This window comes from Nipponia nippon, unplaced genomic scaffold (assembly GCF_047370975.1).
Source record: "Nipponia nippon isolate SJK-2023a ecotype South Korea unplaced genomic scaffold, ASM4737097v1 scaffold_11, whole genome shotgun sequence".
In the NCBI taxonomy this organism is placed as follows: domain Eukaryota; kingdom Metazoa; phylum Chordata; class Aves; order Pelecaniformes; family Threskiornithidae; genus Nipponia; species Nipponia nippon.
The window spans coordinates 29,190,130-29,210,578 of record NW_028262302.1 but is presented as its reverse complement, the minus strand read 5'-3'; the positions used below and the strand labels follow the sequence as shown (position 1 = coordinate 29,210,578).

General features: G+C 52.3%; 1 protein-coding gene across 1 annotated transcript; it reads right to left on the bottom strand.

Annotated features, from left to right (window-relative positions):
• Positions 1-1,277: 1,277 nt before the first annotated feature.
• On the bottom strand, positions 1,278-19,486 carry CDKL1 (cyclin dependent kinase like 1). The gene is made up of 9 exons (XM_087746898.1): positions 19,248-19,486; positions 13,132-13,253; positions 10,736-10,808; positions 8,351-8,441; positions 7,398-7,598; positions 4,685-4,767; positions 4,099-4,155; positions 3,298-3,453; positions 1,278-2,355 (listed from the first exon to the last, which is right to left on the bottom strand). Exons 1-9 carry the CDS (start codon positions 19,413-19,415, stop codon positions 2,248-2,250), a joined length of 1,059 nt encoding a protein of 352 aa, XP_087603024.1. The 5' UTR covers positions 19,416-19,486; the 3' UTR covers positions 1,278-2,247.
• Between the last annotated feature and the right edge of the window lie 963 nt (positions 19,487-20,449).

Sequence of the window (20,449 nt, the reverse complement as noted above, 5' to 3'; positions counted from 1 at the left end):
TCCAGGTATGGAGATAAGCCCAGATCTCCCAATCCAGCCTTAAAAGCTGTAGGCAATCTTTTACGCAATTAAGTTTTATTAAGCTTAAACCATATGGTGAATCGGCAACAGAGAAGGCAGGCTTCTGGGCGTAGTCATTTTTTCCTGGTTTTATAGGAAGCTGTCAATACATCAAGTAGAAGTTTTCAAATATTTTATTGCACAGAAATTCTTGTGCAAAGCGACAGCGGGAAGACCGTCAGCGTTGTGGAACAGCAGCGCCGTACGCTTTTATTGCGTGTTACTGATGCCGTGGGAACGAGAGCCGCTCACTCTCCGGGAATCTCTCCCCGCCAGCGGGCGACGATTTCATAAAACAGCTTCTGGGCCTTTTTTCTGTTCTTCGCTCTTTGACTCACGTAGCCCTGGTTTGTTTTAAACGGAGTGATCCGCAGGCAGGCAGCCTAACTGCAGAAACACGGTGCCGAGGAACCGAGCGTCGCTGTGTTCGTGGAGAGGCAGGGTCTCTCAGATACGCCCTCGCGCACGTTTTTGCCGTACCCCGACACGGACTGAATTACTTCTGCGTACCTCTTCACTTGCCTCCATATCACTCCTGCTGAGTAAGAGAACGGTTCCTCCTCAGGAAGAAAATAGCATTTTTAGTCAAATTCCTGGCTTTGGTGGGAGGGGAAAGGCGGTGGGCAGCGACTCCGAGAAAGCCGATTCCATAGTGATGTCTCAGGCGTGGCTGCCTCTGCAGAACCGAGTCTCCGTCCTTGTCCCCAGCTGTCACCTTGTCCTCTGAAGGAGATGACGCCAGGCACCAGAGAGGAGAACCTGCTGCACCAGCTGCATCCTGGGGCTGGTTCTTCTTGGCACCTCCTGGCGCGGAGCGGGCAGGAGCGGTGTCCGGAAGTGAAGTTCCCGCAGCCCGCGCGGCCCAGGGCCGTGTGCGGGCTATCGCCTGCCTACAGACAGCGCGTGCCTTGCGCCGGTGCAGGATGAGATGGCTGGAAGTCCACACGGAAAATACCGGAACACCAAAACTCTCCAGGAAAACCAAAACTACCTACGGACACAACGTACAAGATGAAAATATATTAAATTATAGTATGAAATAAAAGGTAGGCGGGCACAGTCTGTGAGGATATGGCAGCTGTCCCACTGAAATTGCTTTTACTGTTGGTGAACACAGAACAGTACTGGGAAAGGGAAACGTTTTTGCTCTAGGTTTCAAGGAGAAAGGGGCTATTCCTTGCCCAGTAGTAAAACTTCGTACAGGAAAACACATCCAGTAAATTGGAAAAACAAGCTCCATTTATTCAAAATCAACAGTGTTACATCCGGAGATTACACAAAACCCAAGAATCATTCTAATACGTAGGCTTAGGTAGAATTCCCGCCTGTGTCTGGCCCGTGTTATAAATGATATTCATGAATTATTGTTGATAAAAACTTCTGTGACGCTACAGGCAAGCGACTTCACTATTGACAGAAACAGCAAATAAAAACAACCTCGTAAAGCAAGGAAGAAAGAGGCAGGAGAAGCTCTGAAAAGACTAAGGGAACAAGAGGTTCTGTCGTTTCTGTTCCCCTCCTGGAGACGGCGCCTGCTGAGCTTCCATCAAGTCCCAGTCAGTACCAGGACTTTTAAGCCTTTGTGCTCGATAAACGCAGTACGTAGGACGGCTGTACCGCTGCAGCGGTGCTACCGCAGCCGGCTCCTAACCGGCGCCGTCGGGCAGCCTCTCTTCGCAAACACACACACGTCTGTCCTCCGCTCGCACCGGCCACGGGTTTACAGTTCCCTGCGGGACCAGTGCCAGCCCCAGTTAACGCAGAATTGCTGCTCTGACACAGTGGGACTCCAATGTATTTGGCAAGGCTGCGGTTCTTCTGCCAGGTCTGAAATACAGGCGATGGATAGGCAATGGAGTCTTTAAATTCACGCTGTAAACACCGGGTTGCAGTAATCCTGAACCAGTATACCATCACAAACCAGTATACAATCACAAACCAGTAAACAGTCACGAATTAAAGCAAAACAAATGCGTTTTCCTACACAGACCACTGCTCAACGTGAGCCTGGAGCTCGCTCTGTGCATCACTTGCCTTCCATTAGTGACCCAGAGTACGTTACCTTGCAGACCGCTTTTGTAGATGTCCTAAGATGTATTCATTTAGTTTTCCACCACGTAGCCTCCTTTTATAAATTCTAAATGACTTGAACTTTGAACAATAAATAGTTTTTAATCTGCCCTCCGGTTAGATGTTAGGGAAGTGGTAGTCCGATCTCCTGGTTTTGCAGCAGTGCTTCTTGCTGTCCAACGCTGGCAGAACGTTGCCACTGGTTAACTGAGGCAGGAGCTGCAACTGAAGGAAAAGTCACATCGTGTATTTGTTTGAAAGGAGAACAAAGCATGCACTGCATGTTTCAAAAAGGAATGTAAGCTATAGAACTATTCATACTCTACTCCTGCACTTTTCAAACTGAGAGTCATGGATCTGGTGTTCTACAACTGGACTGCAACCAGAACAGCTCGTTAGAGGTATTTCTTCCAGTCACCCAGGGCAAGAAAACTATTACTGTTATACCCTCTGTCATAGACACGGAAGAGGCGAATCAGTTTGATCCAGGAATTTATACGCTGTAGCAGTTCCCCAGCCTTCACCGCCAACTTCCCTGCACGCTACCAGTTCAGCGTTAGAGCTGTCACGGGGAAGGCGGCGGAGAGGAAGAAGGAACCATGGACTGATGCTGGTCCTGGGGCTGGATTCGGAGGCGTGGGCGGGAGGCTGGGAAGACTGAAGCAGCAGGGAGAGACCTGCTTGGCAGCTCCAGCTCCAGAAACTCCCAGCGCGTTGGGTAACGCCTGGAAGCGAGTGAGGGCTCACAGCCCATCGGCAGTTACAAACGGAACTGGGCATTTGTGCCATCTCCATAATTTGGGAATCAAAAGCAGCAAAGAGATCCCAGGGAACTCCAGACTGAACCAGCCACACAAGCCCGTCCAGTTTGTCCAGCTATCCCGCTGTACTCTGTCAGGAGTGCACATTCCTGGATAAACCCGATTTTTCACATCGCCGTGCTACTTATCCCCAGTGCCTCAATGGAGCTGCGCTGCAGAACTCGGTCTGTACCGAGTTACTCTCTAGCCAGGAGGTTCCTTTTCTCCTCGGGCTAAAATTACGACCGGTCAATGCAGCGGCTCTCTCTCACCGTCAGCTGCCAGCGTGAGCCCACCTCCTGGGAGGCAAAGAGAACCAGTCCCCTCCTTAGGCACAGCACATGAAGTCCTACTATGAAAATGTTACCCTTGGCACGTGCTTCCGAGGCAGCCTGGCTGGTTTCCGAGCCGTTTTGTCATGTTCTTTCCCCAGATCCGCTGCCTCCCTAATGCTGTCAAAATAGGGATGCTGCAGCAGCTGCTCACACGTCTGCCTCTCCGCAGGTTCCATACGAAGACAACCCTTGGAAAAGATGAAGTAAAGGATCACACAGAACACTCGTTAAACAGGTCCACGCAATTCCAGCTGCTCCCCGCAGCCAGCGAGTATTCGCACAGACACACGTGTTAATCTTTTATTTTTAATGGATTCTAAGAGCGGCTTTTCAGAGTCAGCATGAAGCTGGCGAAGCAGCTAATACTGAACAACTGCCACAAGGCAGAAACAGAAATTGCAGCTAGAGGGACAGTTACAACTGGATGGTGTAGCAAACCATCAAGCCTCAAAAAACAGTTAAGCCGGTAACTTGCATTTGGAAAGAACAACTTTATTGAACAGGGGAATCCGCTACGGCACGAGCTGTCTGGTTCCAGCGTTTGGCGCAGCCAGCGCTATCCACAGCTGCACCTTCTCTGCGATGTCTCCAGCCTCCCAGTTTCCATTCCCTGCATCTTAGTAAGGGAATAATGTTTTCCACCTCCGTGGTAAAGATGAGTGGATTAGAGAGGAGTGGATTAAAAGTCCTCTCCAAATCCCCTCCAGCTCTGTTTTTCAATCAGTCTCTGATAATTCAGTAGCCAACTCAAACCGTTTAGGAGCTGATAAGCAAAACAGACTGCAGTTGCTAAGGCTCAGTGCAGTGCTCCTCCACCGGCTGTCATTTCTTACCTTCATGAGAGCTAAAGCAGAGTACGAAATATTAGGGAATTTCATTTCCAACGGCTCCTGGAGGGGAAAAAAAAAAAAGTGTATTCATATTAGCAAGACTTTCATTCATCAGGACACAGAGAACCAGCTTTCCATAGCAACGTGCCCTGTACCTCACACAATGCATCGGTCGCTTCACGTGCTTAGAGGGGAGCTGCCTGGCGTTACTGGGGATGGGGAGGCTGGCTGCCGTCCCGCCAGGAGCAGGGAGAAGGGGTGGAGAGTAAGCATTTGTTTGACTGCTTTTACACAGGGCATCAGTTAAAGCGTCAGGAGGGGGGTTCAGCCACCTCCAAATACTAGTCTAGTGCACGTCGGCAAGTAGAGGGCAAAGCTCTTGGGTAGGGAAAAAATTCTGCGCGGCAAAGGGCTGGTCAGGCTGAGCAAGCGAGGCTTTGCCTGCCGTACTTCCAAAGCGGACAGCGCGTGTACTCTGGGTAAAAAGAAGCAGGAACATTTCTCTGTCCGCATCTCCTTAGCGCTGCAGATAGATAGATCGGTGGTTAGCGCCAGGCTCAGGGGAAGCGCGTCTGGAGGGGACTCTTACCACACTCTCCGGGTCTGGAATTCTCACCCCGCTGAAGAACTGGTTGGTGCTGAACACTTGCTGGTGCCTGGGAATAAGATCCCCTTTCACCAAGAATAAAAAAAGCAAAGATTAATTTGCTGTTTTCACAGTGCCTGCACTGAACTAGCTTATATCCTCTAACAAGGCTGACACCATCGGAGAGAGCGTCTAAAGAGACGGAGTACCATCAAGCGAGCCGATGACGTGTTCTTTTGTGAAAACTAACGTCCACCTAGGACATCAGCGATCCCCCAGCCGTGGGACTGCGCTGGATGAGAGGCAGGGCCACGCAGCGCCGGCTGCCCGCACGCACAACCGCCCCGGGCCTCGTGCTGTACATAGCTCCAAGAAATTCAGCTGGTGGGAGCAGTTTTTGGAGCAGGAGTACTCAGCTGCTGTGCCTCTTCTGGGCTCTGAAGTCCTCTGCTGTGCAGCAGAGGGGCTTTTATGAACTGTGGCCACTATAGCCGGGGGCCTGGAAAAATACATCTTCCTATATATCCCCCCCTGCCAAATGCCTGGATCCTGTCACTGCGTGATTTGGGTAACTGCAGACTTGGATTTCCACTAGCAAAAAGACGCCTGGTAGAACAGCAGGAATGAGGTGGGCAAGGCACTAAGTTGCACAAACACGTCTGCTCTGTGCCAGCACCTGTACCTCCACCGCGCGCCGGCCGAACTCGCGATTTGTGTGCCGGTGAGCGGGGGAACGCGTCTCAGATCATAGCTAGAGGGTGCTGTGCAAACACCTACCAGGATCTGAAACTCCAGGCATGCCACAGCACTGAGCTTCAGCCAGGGATCCTTCCCAAAGTGTTAAGCAAGAGCAGGTCAGCAGCTCGCTCCCCTGCTCAGCTCAGAGGCGACGGGCCAGCCCAGGGCTCTGAGGAGTAACTGGCAGGAGCCGCTGTTTGGTTTGGAGGTGGCCGCAGGGCAGCGTGGGCACGCTCTGGTGGTGCGCTGTGTCGGAGGGAGGGCGAGCAGGGCTCTGCTGGCCTGCTCTCCGCACCAGTGCTGTGTTTCAGCATTTTCCAAGGACAAGGGTTCCCAAGAGGCAGCCTGTCTGCAAAAACAGTCGTGTCGTCTCCGACTGCTGGAAGGGGACAGGCTAACCACAAGTGTTCCAGCTTCATTAAAACTTAACTCATATTGGGTGAAATTCTTTTTGTACGCTCCTAGGGATGGTGTATAGAAAAGAGCTGAAATGCAGCACCAACAGGAACGTGCTGTAGCTTTTCCCCACTGCAGCTTCACGGCCCTTTTTTGAAGCTCAGAGCGGCTCAGGACAAGCAAAATGTTAAAATCAAATCCGTAACACAAGAGCCAGTACCACAGGCAAACCACCATAATTACACAGCTTGGCCCAAGGAGCTTCTCTCTAAACACTGCCTCAGCCCATCACCTGGATCAAAAGGGAATTTCTTCTGGCTGATACCCTATCACTAAAAATAAATGATAACTTACCAAACGCTGGCCTAAATGTATTCTGGAGGCTGAAGCAATTGACGTTGAACTATTTTTCTAGCTAAGGAGCTTATCTGTTTAAAGCCGTCAGTCACCTTTATAGTTTTATAAACTACTCAGTAAAAATTACAATTCTCAGTTCATTCCAACAGAGTTCCATTAAAAGTGGGGGTTTGTTCCTTTCCACTCAAGAAATCAGATGTTACCCACCAACATCAAATAGAACCAATGAGACTGGATTAATTGAAGTGTTACATGGATAATGGCTCTTTTATGTAACCTCTTTTCCAAATCCAGAGTGGCTCCTAAAATTCCTTGGTGGATAAAGACAAACAGGTGGAACGGTCAAACTTCAACGTTCGCACTCTCTTTCCCCAGCACACAGCCATCAACAGGCACCTGCAATGTTTGCGAGCCCTCCAAAGCTGTGATGAACTAAAGCCAACTATTCGTTATCTAGAAGCAAGGACCAACAGCTGGTACCAAACCCTGAAAAATACCTGGATCTTTCAAACCTTTATGCAAAACATTCCTGGCCCTTTCTGACACGGGCATCTCATTTTTCTGTCTGTGTGGCGACAGCTGAAAACGTGGAAAGGACGGCAGCAGAGGCAGGTGATTCTCTGCCTCCTGCGGGGCTGGCCCTGTGCTCGCCACACCCCGGTAGTCACTGAGCCACCCCAAAGGGCCAGGAGGGGCATCCGGTGGTCACCTAACACATCCCGCACCTTTCTTAAACTGCCCAGCACCAGACCCAGCTTGCCAGAGGTCACCACTGCTAAAGAGAGTGGAAGAACCGTTTCGGGCGGTTTGCAGGCAATGCTCCTGCCTCTGCAGCCCTGTCCATTGTCAGCCTCTTAGCCGCAGCCTGGCACTGCTGGCTCACACAGGCTGAAACCAACTCCATCCCACGGACCTTTTTCTGAAGAACAGCCACCACCCACGTGGACGCCAACTTCATTTCCCCAAATCCTGCCAGGATGCGAAGCAGCATCTGTTACTCCAACTCCACAATCTCCTACAAGATGTGCCTGTGTAAGTCACGCCAGGAAAACCCAGCTCCCTTTCAAAGACAGTAACACCTCAAATAAAGCCAGCGCCTACCAAAGGCAGAGATCCACTGGGTAAATTCACCTCCTGGTTAATCCCGATTCCCTCCACAGAGGAAACTTCTCCTGGGCAAGCTCTAGCCCTGCCAAAGGCATCGGGAAGACGGGGGCTCGCTTACCCAGGGTTCTGCGGATCAGGTACAGCTGGTCGACGTCGGACTTGCCAGGCCACAGGGGGACCCCGGAGAGCAGCTCTGCGAAGACGCAGCCTATCGCCCACACGTCCACGGGAGGGCCGTACTGGGTGTCTCCCACCAGTAACTCCGGAGAGCGGTACCACCTGGTAGCCACGTAGTCTGTGTAATAATCACTGGGGCCAGCTAGGTGGGGGTCAGGAAGGAGAGAAACAAACGGGAACGTGGGATCAGAACGCTGCAGATGAGCCGCCATCAGTTGTTACACATGTTGGGGCACCTCCTGGGCAGGGAATAGCTACAGAACAGGATGAGTCACTGGCCACTAGCAGAACCCAACTTTGGAAACACTTAAGATTTGGCAAAAATCAAGACCATATTTTTCTCCAGATGAAAATATACAGAGCTCCACAGCAGGGCCCTGCACCAGCCAGTGGTCAGTTCTCAAAGCCCACGTGATTTGTCTGAACGAGAGCTAAAAAAAAACAGATTAGGGGGTTTATTTACAAAGGAAAATGTGAAGCCATCGTTTGCAGAGACAGTGCCTTCTGCCAGAGGGGCTCCTCCTGCCAGGGAACTCCAGCTGTGCCTCCAGCATTACACAAGCAACGGCTGGGCAGCTCCAAGATGCCCACGGCCGACTTCCATCTACCAGCACCAGCACCACCAGCAGTTCAGCTGCACCAGCAGGGAGCTCAGACCCAGTTTGTTTACAGAGGCACTTGGCATCGCGGTGTCTGGGCTAGCTCCCTTTCAGCTGGTTTGGGGATCTCTACCCAGCCTTTAGCAGAGCTTCCCTGTGAAAACACGCCAGCCTTTATACAGAATGCATCAGACAAAGACAACTGAGTCTTTACTGGTGGCTGGAAGCCTGATCCTACACTTCATTTGAGCTTTCATGTGTTAACGATCCGTCTAAGTAGCAAGGCGGCACTCACTCAGTATGCGAGCAAATCCAAAGTCACAAAGTTTGATGACCGCGTGCTTTGTTATCAGGATGTTTTCTGGCTTTACATCTCGGTGGATGCACTGGAAACAGAAAAAAACAAAGTCAGAAGCAAGTATTTAACCTGTCCTTCAGATAAAGAACCTCTTAATTCAGCCACATGCCCCTCGCACATTGTGCCAGGCAATCATTCCTGCTGAAAGGAAGATGAAAGGATTTCTTAGCAGCTAAAGCCAGGTCCTGCTGGGCAGGACAATCACCCCGCCTATACCCCACCTTTGGGATGAGACACTGGGCAGGCTCCCAGCTTCAGCAGCATAGCTCTGCATCACTTGGACAACCCTGAGTCAGCTCCCAGCAGCAGCTGGGAATCTGCTAGCAGGAGGAGCGAGGTTTGCAGAGCAAGGATTGTTAACCTGGCTCTCTGCAAATGCAACTCACTTGACACAGCTGTGTGTAACACCCTCCTACTAAGGGACTTGGTTTTACAAACATGTGGGGAGATCCTAATGAGAGGTGCGTAGGCCCTCTGGGATCAGTTCTTGGACAAAGTCCACGAACTGTATTTACTGATAATCTGATAGAGAAGCAAATGATTTTGCTGGCAAAGCTCACAGATGAGAGGAAGGCTGTGGTTTAGATGTGGGACTTTATCTATCCTTGTAGATGCCAGAGCACGCCTGGTATTCCCTCTGCTCAGCACAGGTGAGACACATCCAGAGTTCTGTGTCCAGCTTTGGGATCCTCAGTAGAAGGAAGATGTGGGCATACTGGAGTGACTCCAGTGAAGGGCCACTGACACGATTAAGGGATTGGGGTATCTGACATCCGAGGAGAGGATGAGGGAGCTGGGACCATCATCCAGCCTGGAGAAGAGAAGGCTCAGGGGGGATCTTACCAATGTGTATAAATACCTGACGGGAAGAAGTAAAGACCACAGAGCCAGGCTTTCCTCAGTGGTGTCCAGTGAAAGGACAAGAGGCAACAGGCACAAATTGAACACACAGGAAATTCCATTTAAACGTAAGCAATTTTTTTTTTTTTTTTTACTGTGAGGGTGGCCAAACACCTGAACAGGTTGCCCAGAGAGTCTGTGGAACCTCCATCCTTGGAGATACTCAAACCCTGACTGGAAAAGTTTCTGAGCAGCCTGGTCTAGCTGACCCAGCCCGAGTGGGAGGGCTGGACTAGATGATCTCGAGAGGTCTCTTCCAACATCAGCAGTTCTCTGATTCTTGAGAAGTCACCTTGCCTGCTGAAGGTTCACAACAATTGAATTTGGGCTTGAGAGTTTCCGCTGATCAAACTAGCAGGGACCTTCATTTCTTCTGCCTGTGTGTGAATCGTGTGCTCTACTGAAACCACCAGGGTCTACCTCACGTTGTCCCTCCCCTACCATCACCTCAGCACAAACACCTCGGACTTTTCCTAGCTAAGCTGGTGGTAAATTATCGTCTGTCCTCCTGAGGACTGAAATGCTGCTTGTTAAACCAGTGTCATGGAGTTCCAAAAAGGGCAGTTCCATGAAACCTCATTACCTGTGACCTACAGCAGGTCAGACTGCAGCATCTCATTGTTCCCTCGGCTTTAAAACTCCATTAAATCTTTCAGATTGAGTGGGGGAACAGAAAAAAAGAAGAAAAACAACAAACCCTGGAAGCAGGACAGACCTACGGCCAAGTTCCTGTGGCTCAACTGGACATAATTCTCCCAGCAAAGACAAAACACCCATTCCAGAGCGATCGCCTGCCTGACTCTTAAATCTCAAATATTGGCAGATAAACAAAAACAAAGACAATTACAGCTAAGTTTGCCTAAAGAACTTCTCCAAAAGGCTCCTTTCCTTCCCTGCTTCTTAAAGTGTCCCCACTGCTTTCTACAAAATATTTGCCATGCACATTTCCCTCCAGAAAGCAGAGGAGGGGTTGTAAAACCGGTTTACTGTGTCTAATTTTTGAAACCTTTTAACTGGTAACATGATTCAATGCCTACGACTGTCATCAGAAGGACTTTCTGGGAAATCAGTAGCAGTTTGCTCTGGTCTCAGCTGATTAGATGTTAAGCCAGTTTTCTAAACATCAGTTCCACTGCACGGCGCAGGGAACATACGAAGATATATTCCCGTTTAGCCCGGAAGCTTGTCTAAGGTCATTTGTGCAAATCGTTCCTTGACAGCAAACGCAAGGGACCTATGTGACAGTAAATGCAACTGTTGCGGGTATACACTAATATTTTAGATATATGTTTCCTGTTGAAAACTGGAAATTTCATCTGGCTTCATCCCATGAAAGCTCTGTAATCAGGAAAATGGCAACAGAATCTCCTTCTCCTCCAGAGCCATGTTACGGCAAGCGTTAGTGCTGTTCAGGGGACTTACATTGTGTTTATGGCAGAAGTTCACGGCTTGGAGGGTCTGCCAGGTTATGCTCTTCACTAGATGCTCCGGCACCCTGTTTTAAAAAAGCACATTTTTATTTTGGCCATTAAAAATAACTTAGCTATTACAGGAAAAAGGAAGAGGAGGCCTTTGAGTGCTAACGTTGTACAGGGATCTCTGAGCAAAACCACCAGGCACCAAGTCAGAAAACTCAAAGAAAAAACACTAGGTGCATTTTCTTGCTATAAATAAGTTACAAGAAATACCTAATAACCCTCAGTTCGTTGATCTTCCACTGCAGGGACCCAGTCAGGCTGGGCTGCTGATGGTGGAGACTGTACCCCTTTGTTTCAGAGCTGAGGCTGAGCTCTGCTGGCACCTCCCTGCAGAAAGCAATGCTCTCCCGCAAGGTTAGCATTCAAGCATCGCAGGAGCATCAAAGGGAACATCAACACCACTTCCAAATCCAGTCAGTGCAACAAGATACAAGGATTTATGGCAGCTATGAGCACGCCAGAGGGTCTGGTACCACTCAGTCACCGCCCGCATGAGGCCTGCCAGCTGGTGACCACACATCAGTGCATGCAAGTCCATGTCAAATCCTGTTTTGTGGCTGTGCTTAGTATCCACGCTTCCTGGCAATGCCTCCTTGCAGGCATTTCTGCCTCTGCAACTGCTCAGGGAGTTGGAGGTGGTGGAGTATCCGTGGTACAGATGCATGCTCTGACTTGCAATGCTGTCATGTCATTGATTGTCCAGAGTAGAGAGGTGACCAAAATGGGACGGGGAAGGATGGTCCCACAAGAGTATAAAGCTCTACTTTGGTTTGCATCTCCTCTCCTTCCCTCCAACGGCTGGCAAACACTTCAGAGAAAGAAAACCTCTGTTAAAGATCCAGCCTCCTCTCCTCTCTTTCGGTTACTGAGGAACAGTTCTTCAACTTCCGTGGCTGTCAGCCAAGGCCTTGTGCTGACACTGCTGCTGCAGTGCTGGAGTCTCCTTGCAGAAACATCCTAGAATGATGAGAGTGCTGCACTGACAGCCTGACAAGGGGATGAGGCTGGTCAAATGACCTGGAAACATGGTGCAAAGAGGCGTGTGCCCACCCATCGTAATCCTGACCACAAAAGACTTGACCATCTGCCATAGCAAAGATCAAAAGCAAAGTATGCAACCAGGCGTTACATGTCCCTTCACACTGGAGTTGTTCTGATGAATAGAAAGCAAATGTGAAGTATTTTCTTCAAAGAGGGTTATCCATCCTCTCTTCAGATTCCAGGTGAACAGGTTCAAACTGGGGTGAAAGCTGCTCACCAGCTCACAAAGCCGTTTGCTATCAGCGTGCTCCATTCTCCTTCTAGAGCTCCACATCAGGGAGAAAGAGAATAACAGGCTCCTGTTTACTCAACCCCCAATTAGTCTCCCGCAGGCAATTCATTTAGCTCCAGGCCTGTAAAATGATTTATGAACTTTTGCTTAGCATGTCCACAGCACCGAGTCACTGTGAATAATTAGGGACAATGTATTTAGTGGGAGTGCCATTTATAATGTGTCAAAAGAACAAACCCTGTCCTGGAGAACGTTCCTTCTGCCCGTGTAGCTCACGCTTTGTGCAAGCGCCTGTTTAAAGAAGAGGGTATCTGACGTGGGAGCTCATGGAGGCTGTGCAGAGAGGTGCAGGCACAGCTCCTGGTAACTCCTGCCAACCAACACACCCCTTAGCGCAGCAGCACGGCTAGAAGTCACTGGTCTGCCATGCAGGTCATCAGTGACATCGTTACGGACTGTATATTTGGGTGCTCAGCGACACTGCCCCGGTGCCCACAGCCTGGGTTTGCACAGCCTCCCACAGTGGTGTGCGACACACCTGGGGAGCAGCAGGGAGGGCGGCATAGAATCACAGAATCACAGAATTGTTTAGGTTGGAAAAGACCCTTAAGATCATCGAGTCCAGCCGTTACCCCAGCACTGCCAAGCCCACCACTAAACCATGGCCCTAAGCACCACATCTCCCTGGCTTTTAAATACCTCCAGGGATGGGGACTCCACCACTGCCCTGCATGCCCCCAGCAGCCCTAACCTCTTCGCAGCGAGACACCACATGCTCCCAGGCCACTCGGGTTTGCCACTGCCGAGCCAGCCAAAATCACCCAAACGCTCAGGCTCAGCGCTCCGGTCTCCTTGGTGAGCAGCACTGTGCAGGAGCGCACCCAGGCTCACACGCAATTCTTGTGGACGTCATTGCTAAACCACAGTAACAGAGCAAGTCCTGGGCACTGGGCTGAGAAACCTCTCCGGTAATTAATGAAATTCCTCTGAAAACTGCAGAGCAGCAACAACATAGACACCCCCTGACTCCTCTGCTCAAAGCTCCCAGTGAGAGACAGGCCACTCACCCCCGGGGGTGCTTGTCCAGCTCGTGGAGAACTGTGTGGTCGCAGTATTCGAAGACGAGATGCAGCTTCCGCTTCCTCCGGAACACTTCCAGCAGGTTCACCAGGTTGGGGTGTTTCAGTTGCTGTAACACACGGTGGATGGACTGGTTAGGTACTGCAGGGGGGAGTGAGGTAAAGGTGGGGGGACTGCTTTTGTCCACAAGGGTCTCAATTCCTTAAGCTGAAACCTTTTATACAAGCACAACACAACGTGAAGAAGCAGCTCAGCTACAGCTCAGCCTGTGGTGTAGTTATTTTAGGAAATGACCGTGGGCCGCAAGTCAGCCTGGCTTCAGTGAATCCCTCTTAGAAAAGATGCTCATAGATAAAGAATTCATCACGGTGCCCACAGCTATTCCGGCAGCGCTTTTCATTGTACGCATCCGGCCCCTGACTGCACCACAATGAAAAGCAGCTCTCCCTGGAGAACAGCTTGGGAAATCACACACGGTAAGAGCCTGTAGCAGGCAAATACACATTTAGGAGAAACCAAGACCTCCTCCGATAAACAGGAGTAAAGGACACGGTCTCAGCTTCACCAGCTTATTGTCAGAATCTGGACGGGTTAATTAGGAGAATTTTTATTGCTGCTTCTTCCTCATCCTCTCAATCCACTTCACGCGCTCGTACCAGGGCTTCCTCTCCTGGGGAGCTCAGACAGCTTCTTACCACACGTGAAGCCTGAGCACAGCAGGGTTATTCGAATGCACCTTGCACGAGGTGAGGCTGGACACCACTGGAGCTTCTCATTTCCTATTCTTTTGCCCACATTTTGGGGGAGGGCCGGGAGAGGGCTTGAGCCAAGGGGCACAACACAGTGTTCAGAAAAGAAAACAAAGAAAAGCCAGACCCAACTCAGGAATGCTATTTCTTTTCAGATGACTCATGGCACCATCCCCTCTGCGTGCAGGGCCCGTATCCACGAGGGCTTTGCCTGACCGAGGCTTTAGAACAAACACATTTCTAAGCAAGGAGGCTGGAAAGGGCATTGCCTAGGAGTTACGCTAACTCCATCTTCTAATGTGCCTCTAAGCCTCCTGGAAAAGCCTGCAAAGGAGAAGGAAGCGGAGAGTCAAGACCAGAGAAAACTGTAAGGGGCCTCAACTGAGGAATGCAGCTGTGTGGGGAAGCAGCCAGTGAACCCCAAGGTGAAGGATCACTGAAATCCAGGACTTGAACCCTGGGGTTAACCAGTGAGCTTGAATAAAGGAGCAGGTCAGTAGAAGACCCCTACCATACCTCATTGCCAGCCCGTCACGAGTGGGAGGGACATGGCAGGGGCCATTTCGGTGCTCCAACGGGCACACTGTGGGCCCCTTTGCAAAATGCAACTTTATTCAAGCATGTCACTGTAAAAGCTCCTTGTAAAGAGAGACCTTCCAGGGAGTCACTGCCTCTGGGGGACATTACACCGAACCCAAACTATACTGAGCCCATCTGCCAACACACAGGGTCCCCGTTAGTGTGCGTTGTGGCTATTCCAGCCCTGCAAACTGGCAGCAAGGAGCTGATCTTTCTAAAGAGCATCTCTCACCACATACGTGTCTTGTTCCTTCAATCCTGCCCACGCCATGTAAACCATCTGCCAGCATCAAAGACCTTCGTACTCGTCTGGATCAAGCTTAGGTTACAACCAAGATCTTCTGACCACCTCCTCAGTCCTGCACGGTGAGTACCTGTACGCCAAGCACCCTCCCTGCCTAGCACAAGGCACCCGACAGTGTCAGCAGGGGCTAACTGTCAGCGTAACCCTCTCTGCCCTGGCCATGTCTCCTGACCTCGTATAACGGACAGATTTTCTCTGCACACCCTCAGTTCCCATGGCAGGGCTGCTAATGAAAAGTATTAAACCACAAAGGAAGAGGCCTGTAACACCTCTCAAGCTTGGTATTTATCTAGTAGCATCTCCATTCTCGTCATTTCCTTATCCACTTTGCAAAAGATGATTAGAAACAGAGAACAGCCTGCAAGACTGCTAAAATCCCAGCAGTGACAGCGATTCTCCCAGGAATTGTGTGCATACCATGCCACCCATCCCGTTAAGCATATCCACATCGAGCAAAGTACCTACTTGCCCTGTGCACATTAGGCAAAGCCCAGTCTACCAGTTCAGACGCCACCACAAAATCCAGACAGCTGCCGTGGCTCTGGTACGGCCCCTTCCCTCACCAGTCAAGCAGCTCCCGCTAGACTGCGCAAAGTGGATCCTTCCCTTTCCATGCACTCGGTGTGTCGGCGTATTATGTTCTGGGAGATCAGCGATAACAGAGATACCTGAGAGCAAGCTGCGCCTCCGGCAACTATGCTGGGTAACAGGCGCCCGACTTCTCTGCTGCTCTTAGCAGACCTGCCTGCCAGCATGGACAAACTGCTGGGCACGGCCGAGGCTGCCAGCGGGAAGGAGGCAGATGAGACAATCTCTGCAGTGCTTAGATTCCACTTTCAGAGACGGGTAAGGACGAAATAACTGCCAACTGACTGTAAAGCAAGAAGAAAGTTAAAATCGACTAAAATCGATTGAGATCTCTGGAAAAGCTCTGGCAGTGGCAGGCTGGTTGTACCAGTCAGCCTTCAGGAGCGACTTTCACAGGAGAGGCCGTGCCCGGCAGTCTGTCCTGGCCATCCTCGCGGGTGCATGGAGCCGGGGCTTCTGGAGAGAGTGAGCTGGGGCTTGGAAGCACGAGGTCTAGCTGAGTCAGGGACGCTGCGAGGGGACACAGCTGTGTGAACAAGCTCTTGCACACACAAGAATGGGTTAACCTGCCCGTGCGAGGCCTGGAGAGGGTCCCCTGGGAGCAGTCCTGCCATGGCATCTCCCCGCCCCTTGCTCACAGCCATTCTCCACGGTCGGGGGCGCTCCAGGCGGTCAGGTTCACTGGGCCAACGTCTCTTGTGCACACAGACGTGCACACAAAGCCACCGTAAATCTGCCAGCGACCCTAACGACGTCCCAGTCTGGCGGCGCGGCGTTTCAGAGGGCAGTTTCTAAGGCTATCAATGCTGCCGGTGGCCAGCTGGTGTGGGATGGGCTTCCCCTCCCTGCCCCCTGCTTGGGTGACAAGGCCACGCGTCGCCTTCTGCGTACAGGCCAGATGTCCTGCATGGGCTTTCCCCCAGAGTTATAAATGCTCCCGTGCTGAGATGATAGCGAGTATTTTCTGTTTTGTATATGAACACAGCCTTGCGTTGCGTTTTTCTCTCATCTTTGCAATGTCAGAGCTAAGAACTGTGCCAGCCTCCACACGAAGGTTGGGGAGACACCACCCTTCTGGAAACAGCAGGCCTGGGGTTTCCACAGCCACGGGTGGGCTTCACACAGAGACTCGCTCTGTTTCCATCTATTGCCAGCCTTTCCTATGGAATCGGGATCACGCAGAGTGTTTCAAGGCTCTGCATACCGCCCCGCTCTCCCATCCCACCTCCCATGGCTCCTGGCCATATAAAGCCCTTTGTCTACAAGGTATTTACTCTGCAGAATAATAATTTATCAGGCCCTACGTTTTTTACTGATGAAACACAACCCCACTACATCTTCGACAAACACTTAGTTCTTGCCTAAGCCAGGAAATACCTCAACAAACAAACAAACTGTTACTATTTACAGAGAAAAAGTTGAAAAGAGAGTCAAGCAGGTCTGCACTTGCTAAAATCAACAGCGCCCTGACACAGACCCCGCCGTGGCTAGCTGCAGTGGTGTCGGCTTTGCACCCCTAAGGGCGATGCTTTTACCACCTGCGTTACAAGTGACTTCTGCAATGATTATTTTCCTTTTCAGATCTTTAATACCCTTTAAATCTTAATGCATCTCCAGCATCGTTTACTAAAATGATACAGCTACATGTCATCTGCGTCAGACAGGAGAAAAACTTAGGCTGCTTCTCCCCAAAATCTAACTGAAAAATAAATGTTTTTTCCCTAGATGATGGCTCTTCTAGGATGGCATCCAGGCTTATTCTGCCTCTTTCTGCAGCGGGGAGAGAATCAGGCTTTCCTATTCCTTTGCCAATAACATTTACAACACTTATTTATACATAAATACTCAATAAAAGACAAGCTGATAGCACAAAAGAGATTTGGGGAAAGGAAGTATCAGAAATACCACAACCTGCTGAAATTTTGCACAGAATTGCAAATCTGAAAGTTATTTGGTTCCCAGCAAGCAAACGAAGGCAGGTTCACGGGAAGGAAGGCTGAGCACAATGAGGCTCGACTGCTGCTACACAAACACCGACAGGCAGCGAAGCCCGTGAACAATAAGAGACCGAGGGACTATGAACTTGGGGAAAGAAGCTTTAAATAAAATGGAACATCTTTCTCTGCAGATTTCTGTAGGGTTTTGCTAACTCCAAAGTCCTAAACCACGGATTGTCTACAAGAATGCGTCGCGTCTGGTCTGAATGGCACGTTTCTTGTAAAAAGGAGTCCTATTGGAAGTCATTATTTTAAAATTTATAATAAGCCAATATGCTGTTAATACGGTTCTTTAATCGGTTCAATGTTTTAAAGCTATGGCTCTTCTGCACGGAAAAGAGAAAGCTGACGATGGGGAGATGATGGAGGTGTATAAAATCATGAGTACCCCGGAGAGAGTGAAAAGGGAGCAACTCTCCCGCTTCTTGTTAACACACAACTGCGGGTGGCGTACGCCATCACCCAGCAGCAAGTTTATAACAAATAAAAGGAAATATTTTTCACACAACGCATTGCTAAAGTCGTGGCACTCACTGCCTCAGGATACTATGGAGACCAAATGGATACACTGGTTCGAAAAGAGATGGGACAAACTCCCAACAGTCTGTGGGTGTCTGCTAAGCATGAAGCACTGGGTACAACCTCTGGCTCGAGAAACTTTGCCCAGAAGCTGTGTGAAAGGAAACCTTATCCCATCCCCTCCCTCTTTCTCCCGGGTTTCTCCTCATTTCTGCATGCTTGATGGACCTGGGGCGCGACTATTCCTATTTTTATCAAGGAAATAAACACAGAGGCTGAATGAGCGACCCGCTTCTATGCGAGGATGAGCTCTCACACAGCAGTCAAGAAAGAACCAGCAAAGACAAGGTGCTGCCGTGGTTCACAGGTGCCGGCTCTGCGGTCGCTTCCACGTGCGAATGCCCCTGAGCCTACGCAGCCCCCGGCACTCGGTGCACGGCTCAGTCCCGCCTGCACATCAGGCTCTGACGGCGTGGATCCCCGGGGCTCGGAAAGGGCGTCTGAAGGAGGAGCTGGGGCAGGTTATAAAGCAGGGAGCCAGGAGAGCTGCGTCCCGTGGCTGTCCCCCACCTTGTGCCGTCTAGGAGCGCTTTTGGCTCACGTGCTTTACACCAGCTCCAGCGGTCCTTGGCTCTGGGGGAACCTCCTGGACGCAGAGGGGGCTGCTGCCAGCCGGCCCGTTACACATGGTGCCAGCCCCCTCTCTAAAGGGCCCAGCCATGACTTTGTTGATGCTCCTCCACCACCAATGCAGGGGGAACCTACAGGCGCCCCGCAGCTTGCTCTTTGCCAGGTCTCAGCTCCCACCTACACCAGCTTTGATGTGTGACAGCCTGTGCTGCGGAGGATCGCCTCCATCCCAAGGCCTGTCCATCCCTGCCCAAAGGGACTTCTTCCACCCGCTCCGGCTTTCTCCCAGGGAAACTGACTGAACCGGTCACTTTTCATACCGCTGCCTCACACCCCATCGCCTCCATTCTCCTCTCCTGACGCCCTGTCTCCCCGCGACGCCCCATCTCCTCGCTTCTCCCCTCACGACACGCCATCTCCCCACGGCTCCCCTCACGCCCCATCTCCTCACGACACCCCGTCTCCTCGCTTCTCCCCTCACGACGCCCCATCTCCTCACGACGCCCGTCTCCTCCCGCCCCTTCCCCTGGCAGCTCCCTCAGGGCTCCCCAGGCTCCCTGCCCGCGGCACCGGGCTCGCCATGGCGGGGCACAGCCCGCCGGCGCCCCACAGCAGCCGGGCCGGGAGGGAGCGGCGCCGGTGGAGCCCACCCGCCCCTGGCGCCCCCGAGGCGGCGGGCGGAGGGCGGGGAGCGGAGAGCCAGCGGGGCCGGGGCCCGCCCGCCGCCCACCGCCCACCTTCAGCATGCGGATCTCCCGCAGGGCGATCTTCCTGATCACCGGGTCCTCCTCGGACTCCAGGAACTTCTTAATGGCCACGATCTGACCCGTGTCCTTGTTGCGGCACTTGAAGACGACGCCGTAGGAGCCCTCCCCGACCTTGCCCAGCTTTTCGTACCGCTCCATGGCGCCGGGCCGGCCGGCGGCGGGGCCGCCCCGCCGCTGCTCCCTCGCCTCGGAGCGCCGCGGCTGCGGCGGGGCCGGGGCGGGCCCTCGGGGCGGGGGGGGTCTCCCCGGCGGGGGACGGCCTTTGCCAGGCGTCCGTCGCCGGGGCGGCGGAGGAGGAGCCGCCCCCGGGGACCCCAGAAGCAGCCGGGGCGGCCCCCGGTGAAGGACGGGCTCCCCACGGCCGCCGACGGGGCCACACGCACCCCGGGGGCGCCGAGCCGCCCGCCCCCACCCGCGCCTCCCCCCGGGCTTCGTTTTGTCTTTCCCCCTCTCCAGCGCTCCGCTTTGCCGCGGGGGTCCCTGGTTTTCCCTCCGTTTCCCCGCAGGGTGGGAGGGAGAGGGCACGGCCTCCCCCGAGCTCGGCAGGCTCCCACCGGCACCCACAGCCCTTTCCTCCGGCGCCCGGGGCCCTCTGCAGCCGGCAGCGGCGGGGAGCAAGGGAGGCCGTTCCCGGGGCCTGGAGGCCTCGGTGCCTGCTCGGGGTGAGGGGGCTGTGTACTGGGGAGAACCGGGCGCGGGCATCGCTTCCAGTGCTGGCACGGACACAGAGGGTGATGCTGAGATTCACCCACAGCGGGAACAACCTTCCGCGGAGGAGGAGCGTTTACCTGTATCGGTTTGTTTACTGGCGATGGCGTTGTCCGAAGGCACATTCACAAACCCCCCTTTCTCTCTGCCTCAGCACGCCCCTGGAGATCCAGCGTCCAGACGGACCGAGGGCTGAACCACTTGCAGCACGCAGACGGCCAACGTGCGAGAGCAAGGCTTGTATAAACCGCTCCAGATCCTGCTGTGTCCCGGGTGGAGCGTCCAGTGCACGTTCTCTTTTTCTAAGCAACCCTCCTTTAGAGCCCACCGGCCACCTTCCTCTCTGGTGCTGGGTGGCACAAAGCTAGAAAGCAGTTGCCACTGCTATTCCGATTTCCCTTTCCCCCGTCGATCCGCCGTACGCGGGAGGCGTCCTGTGGCTCCCAGGCAGGCCGCAGGACGGA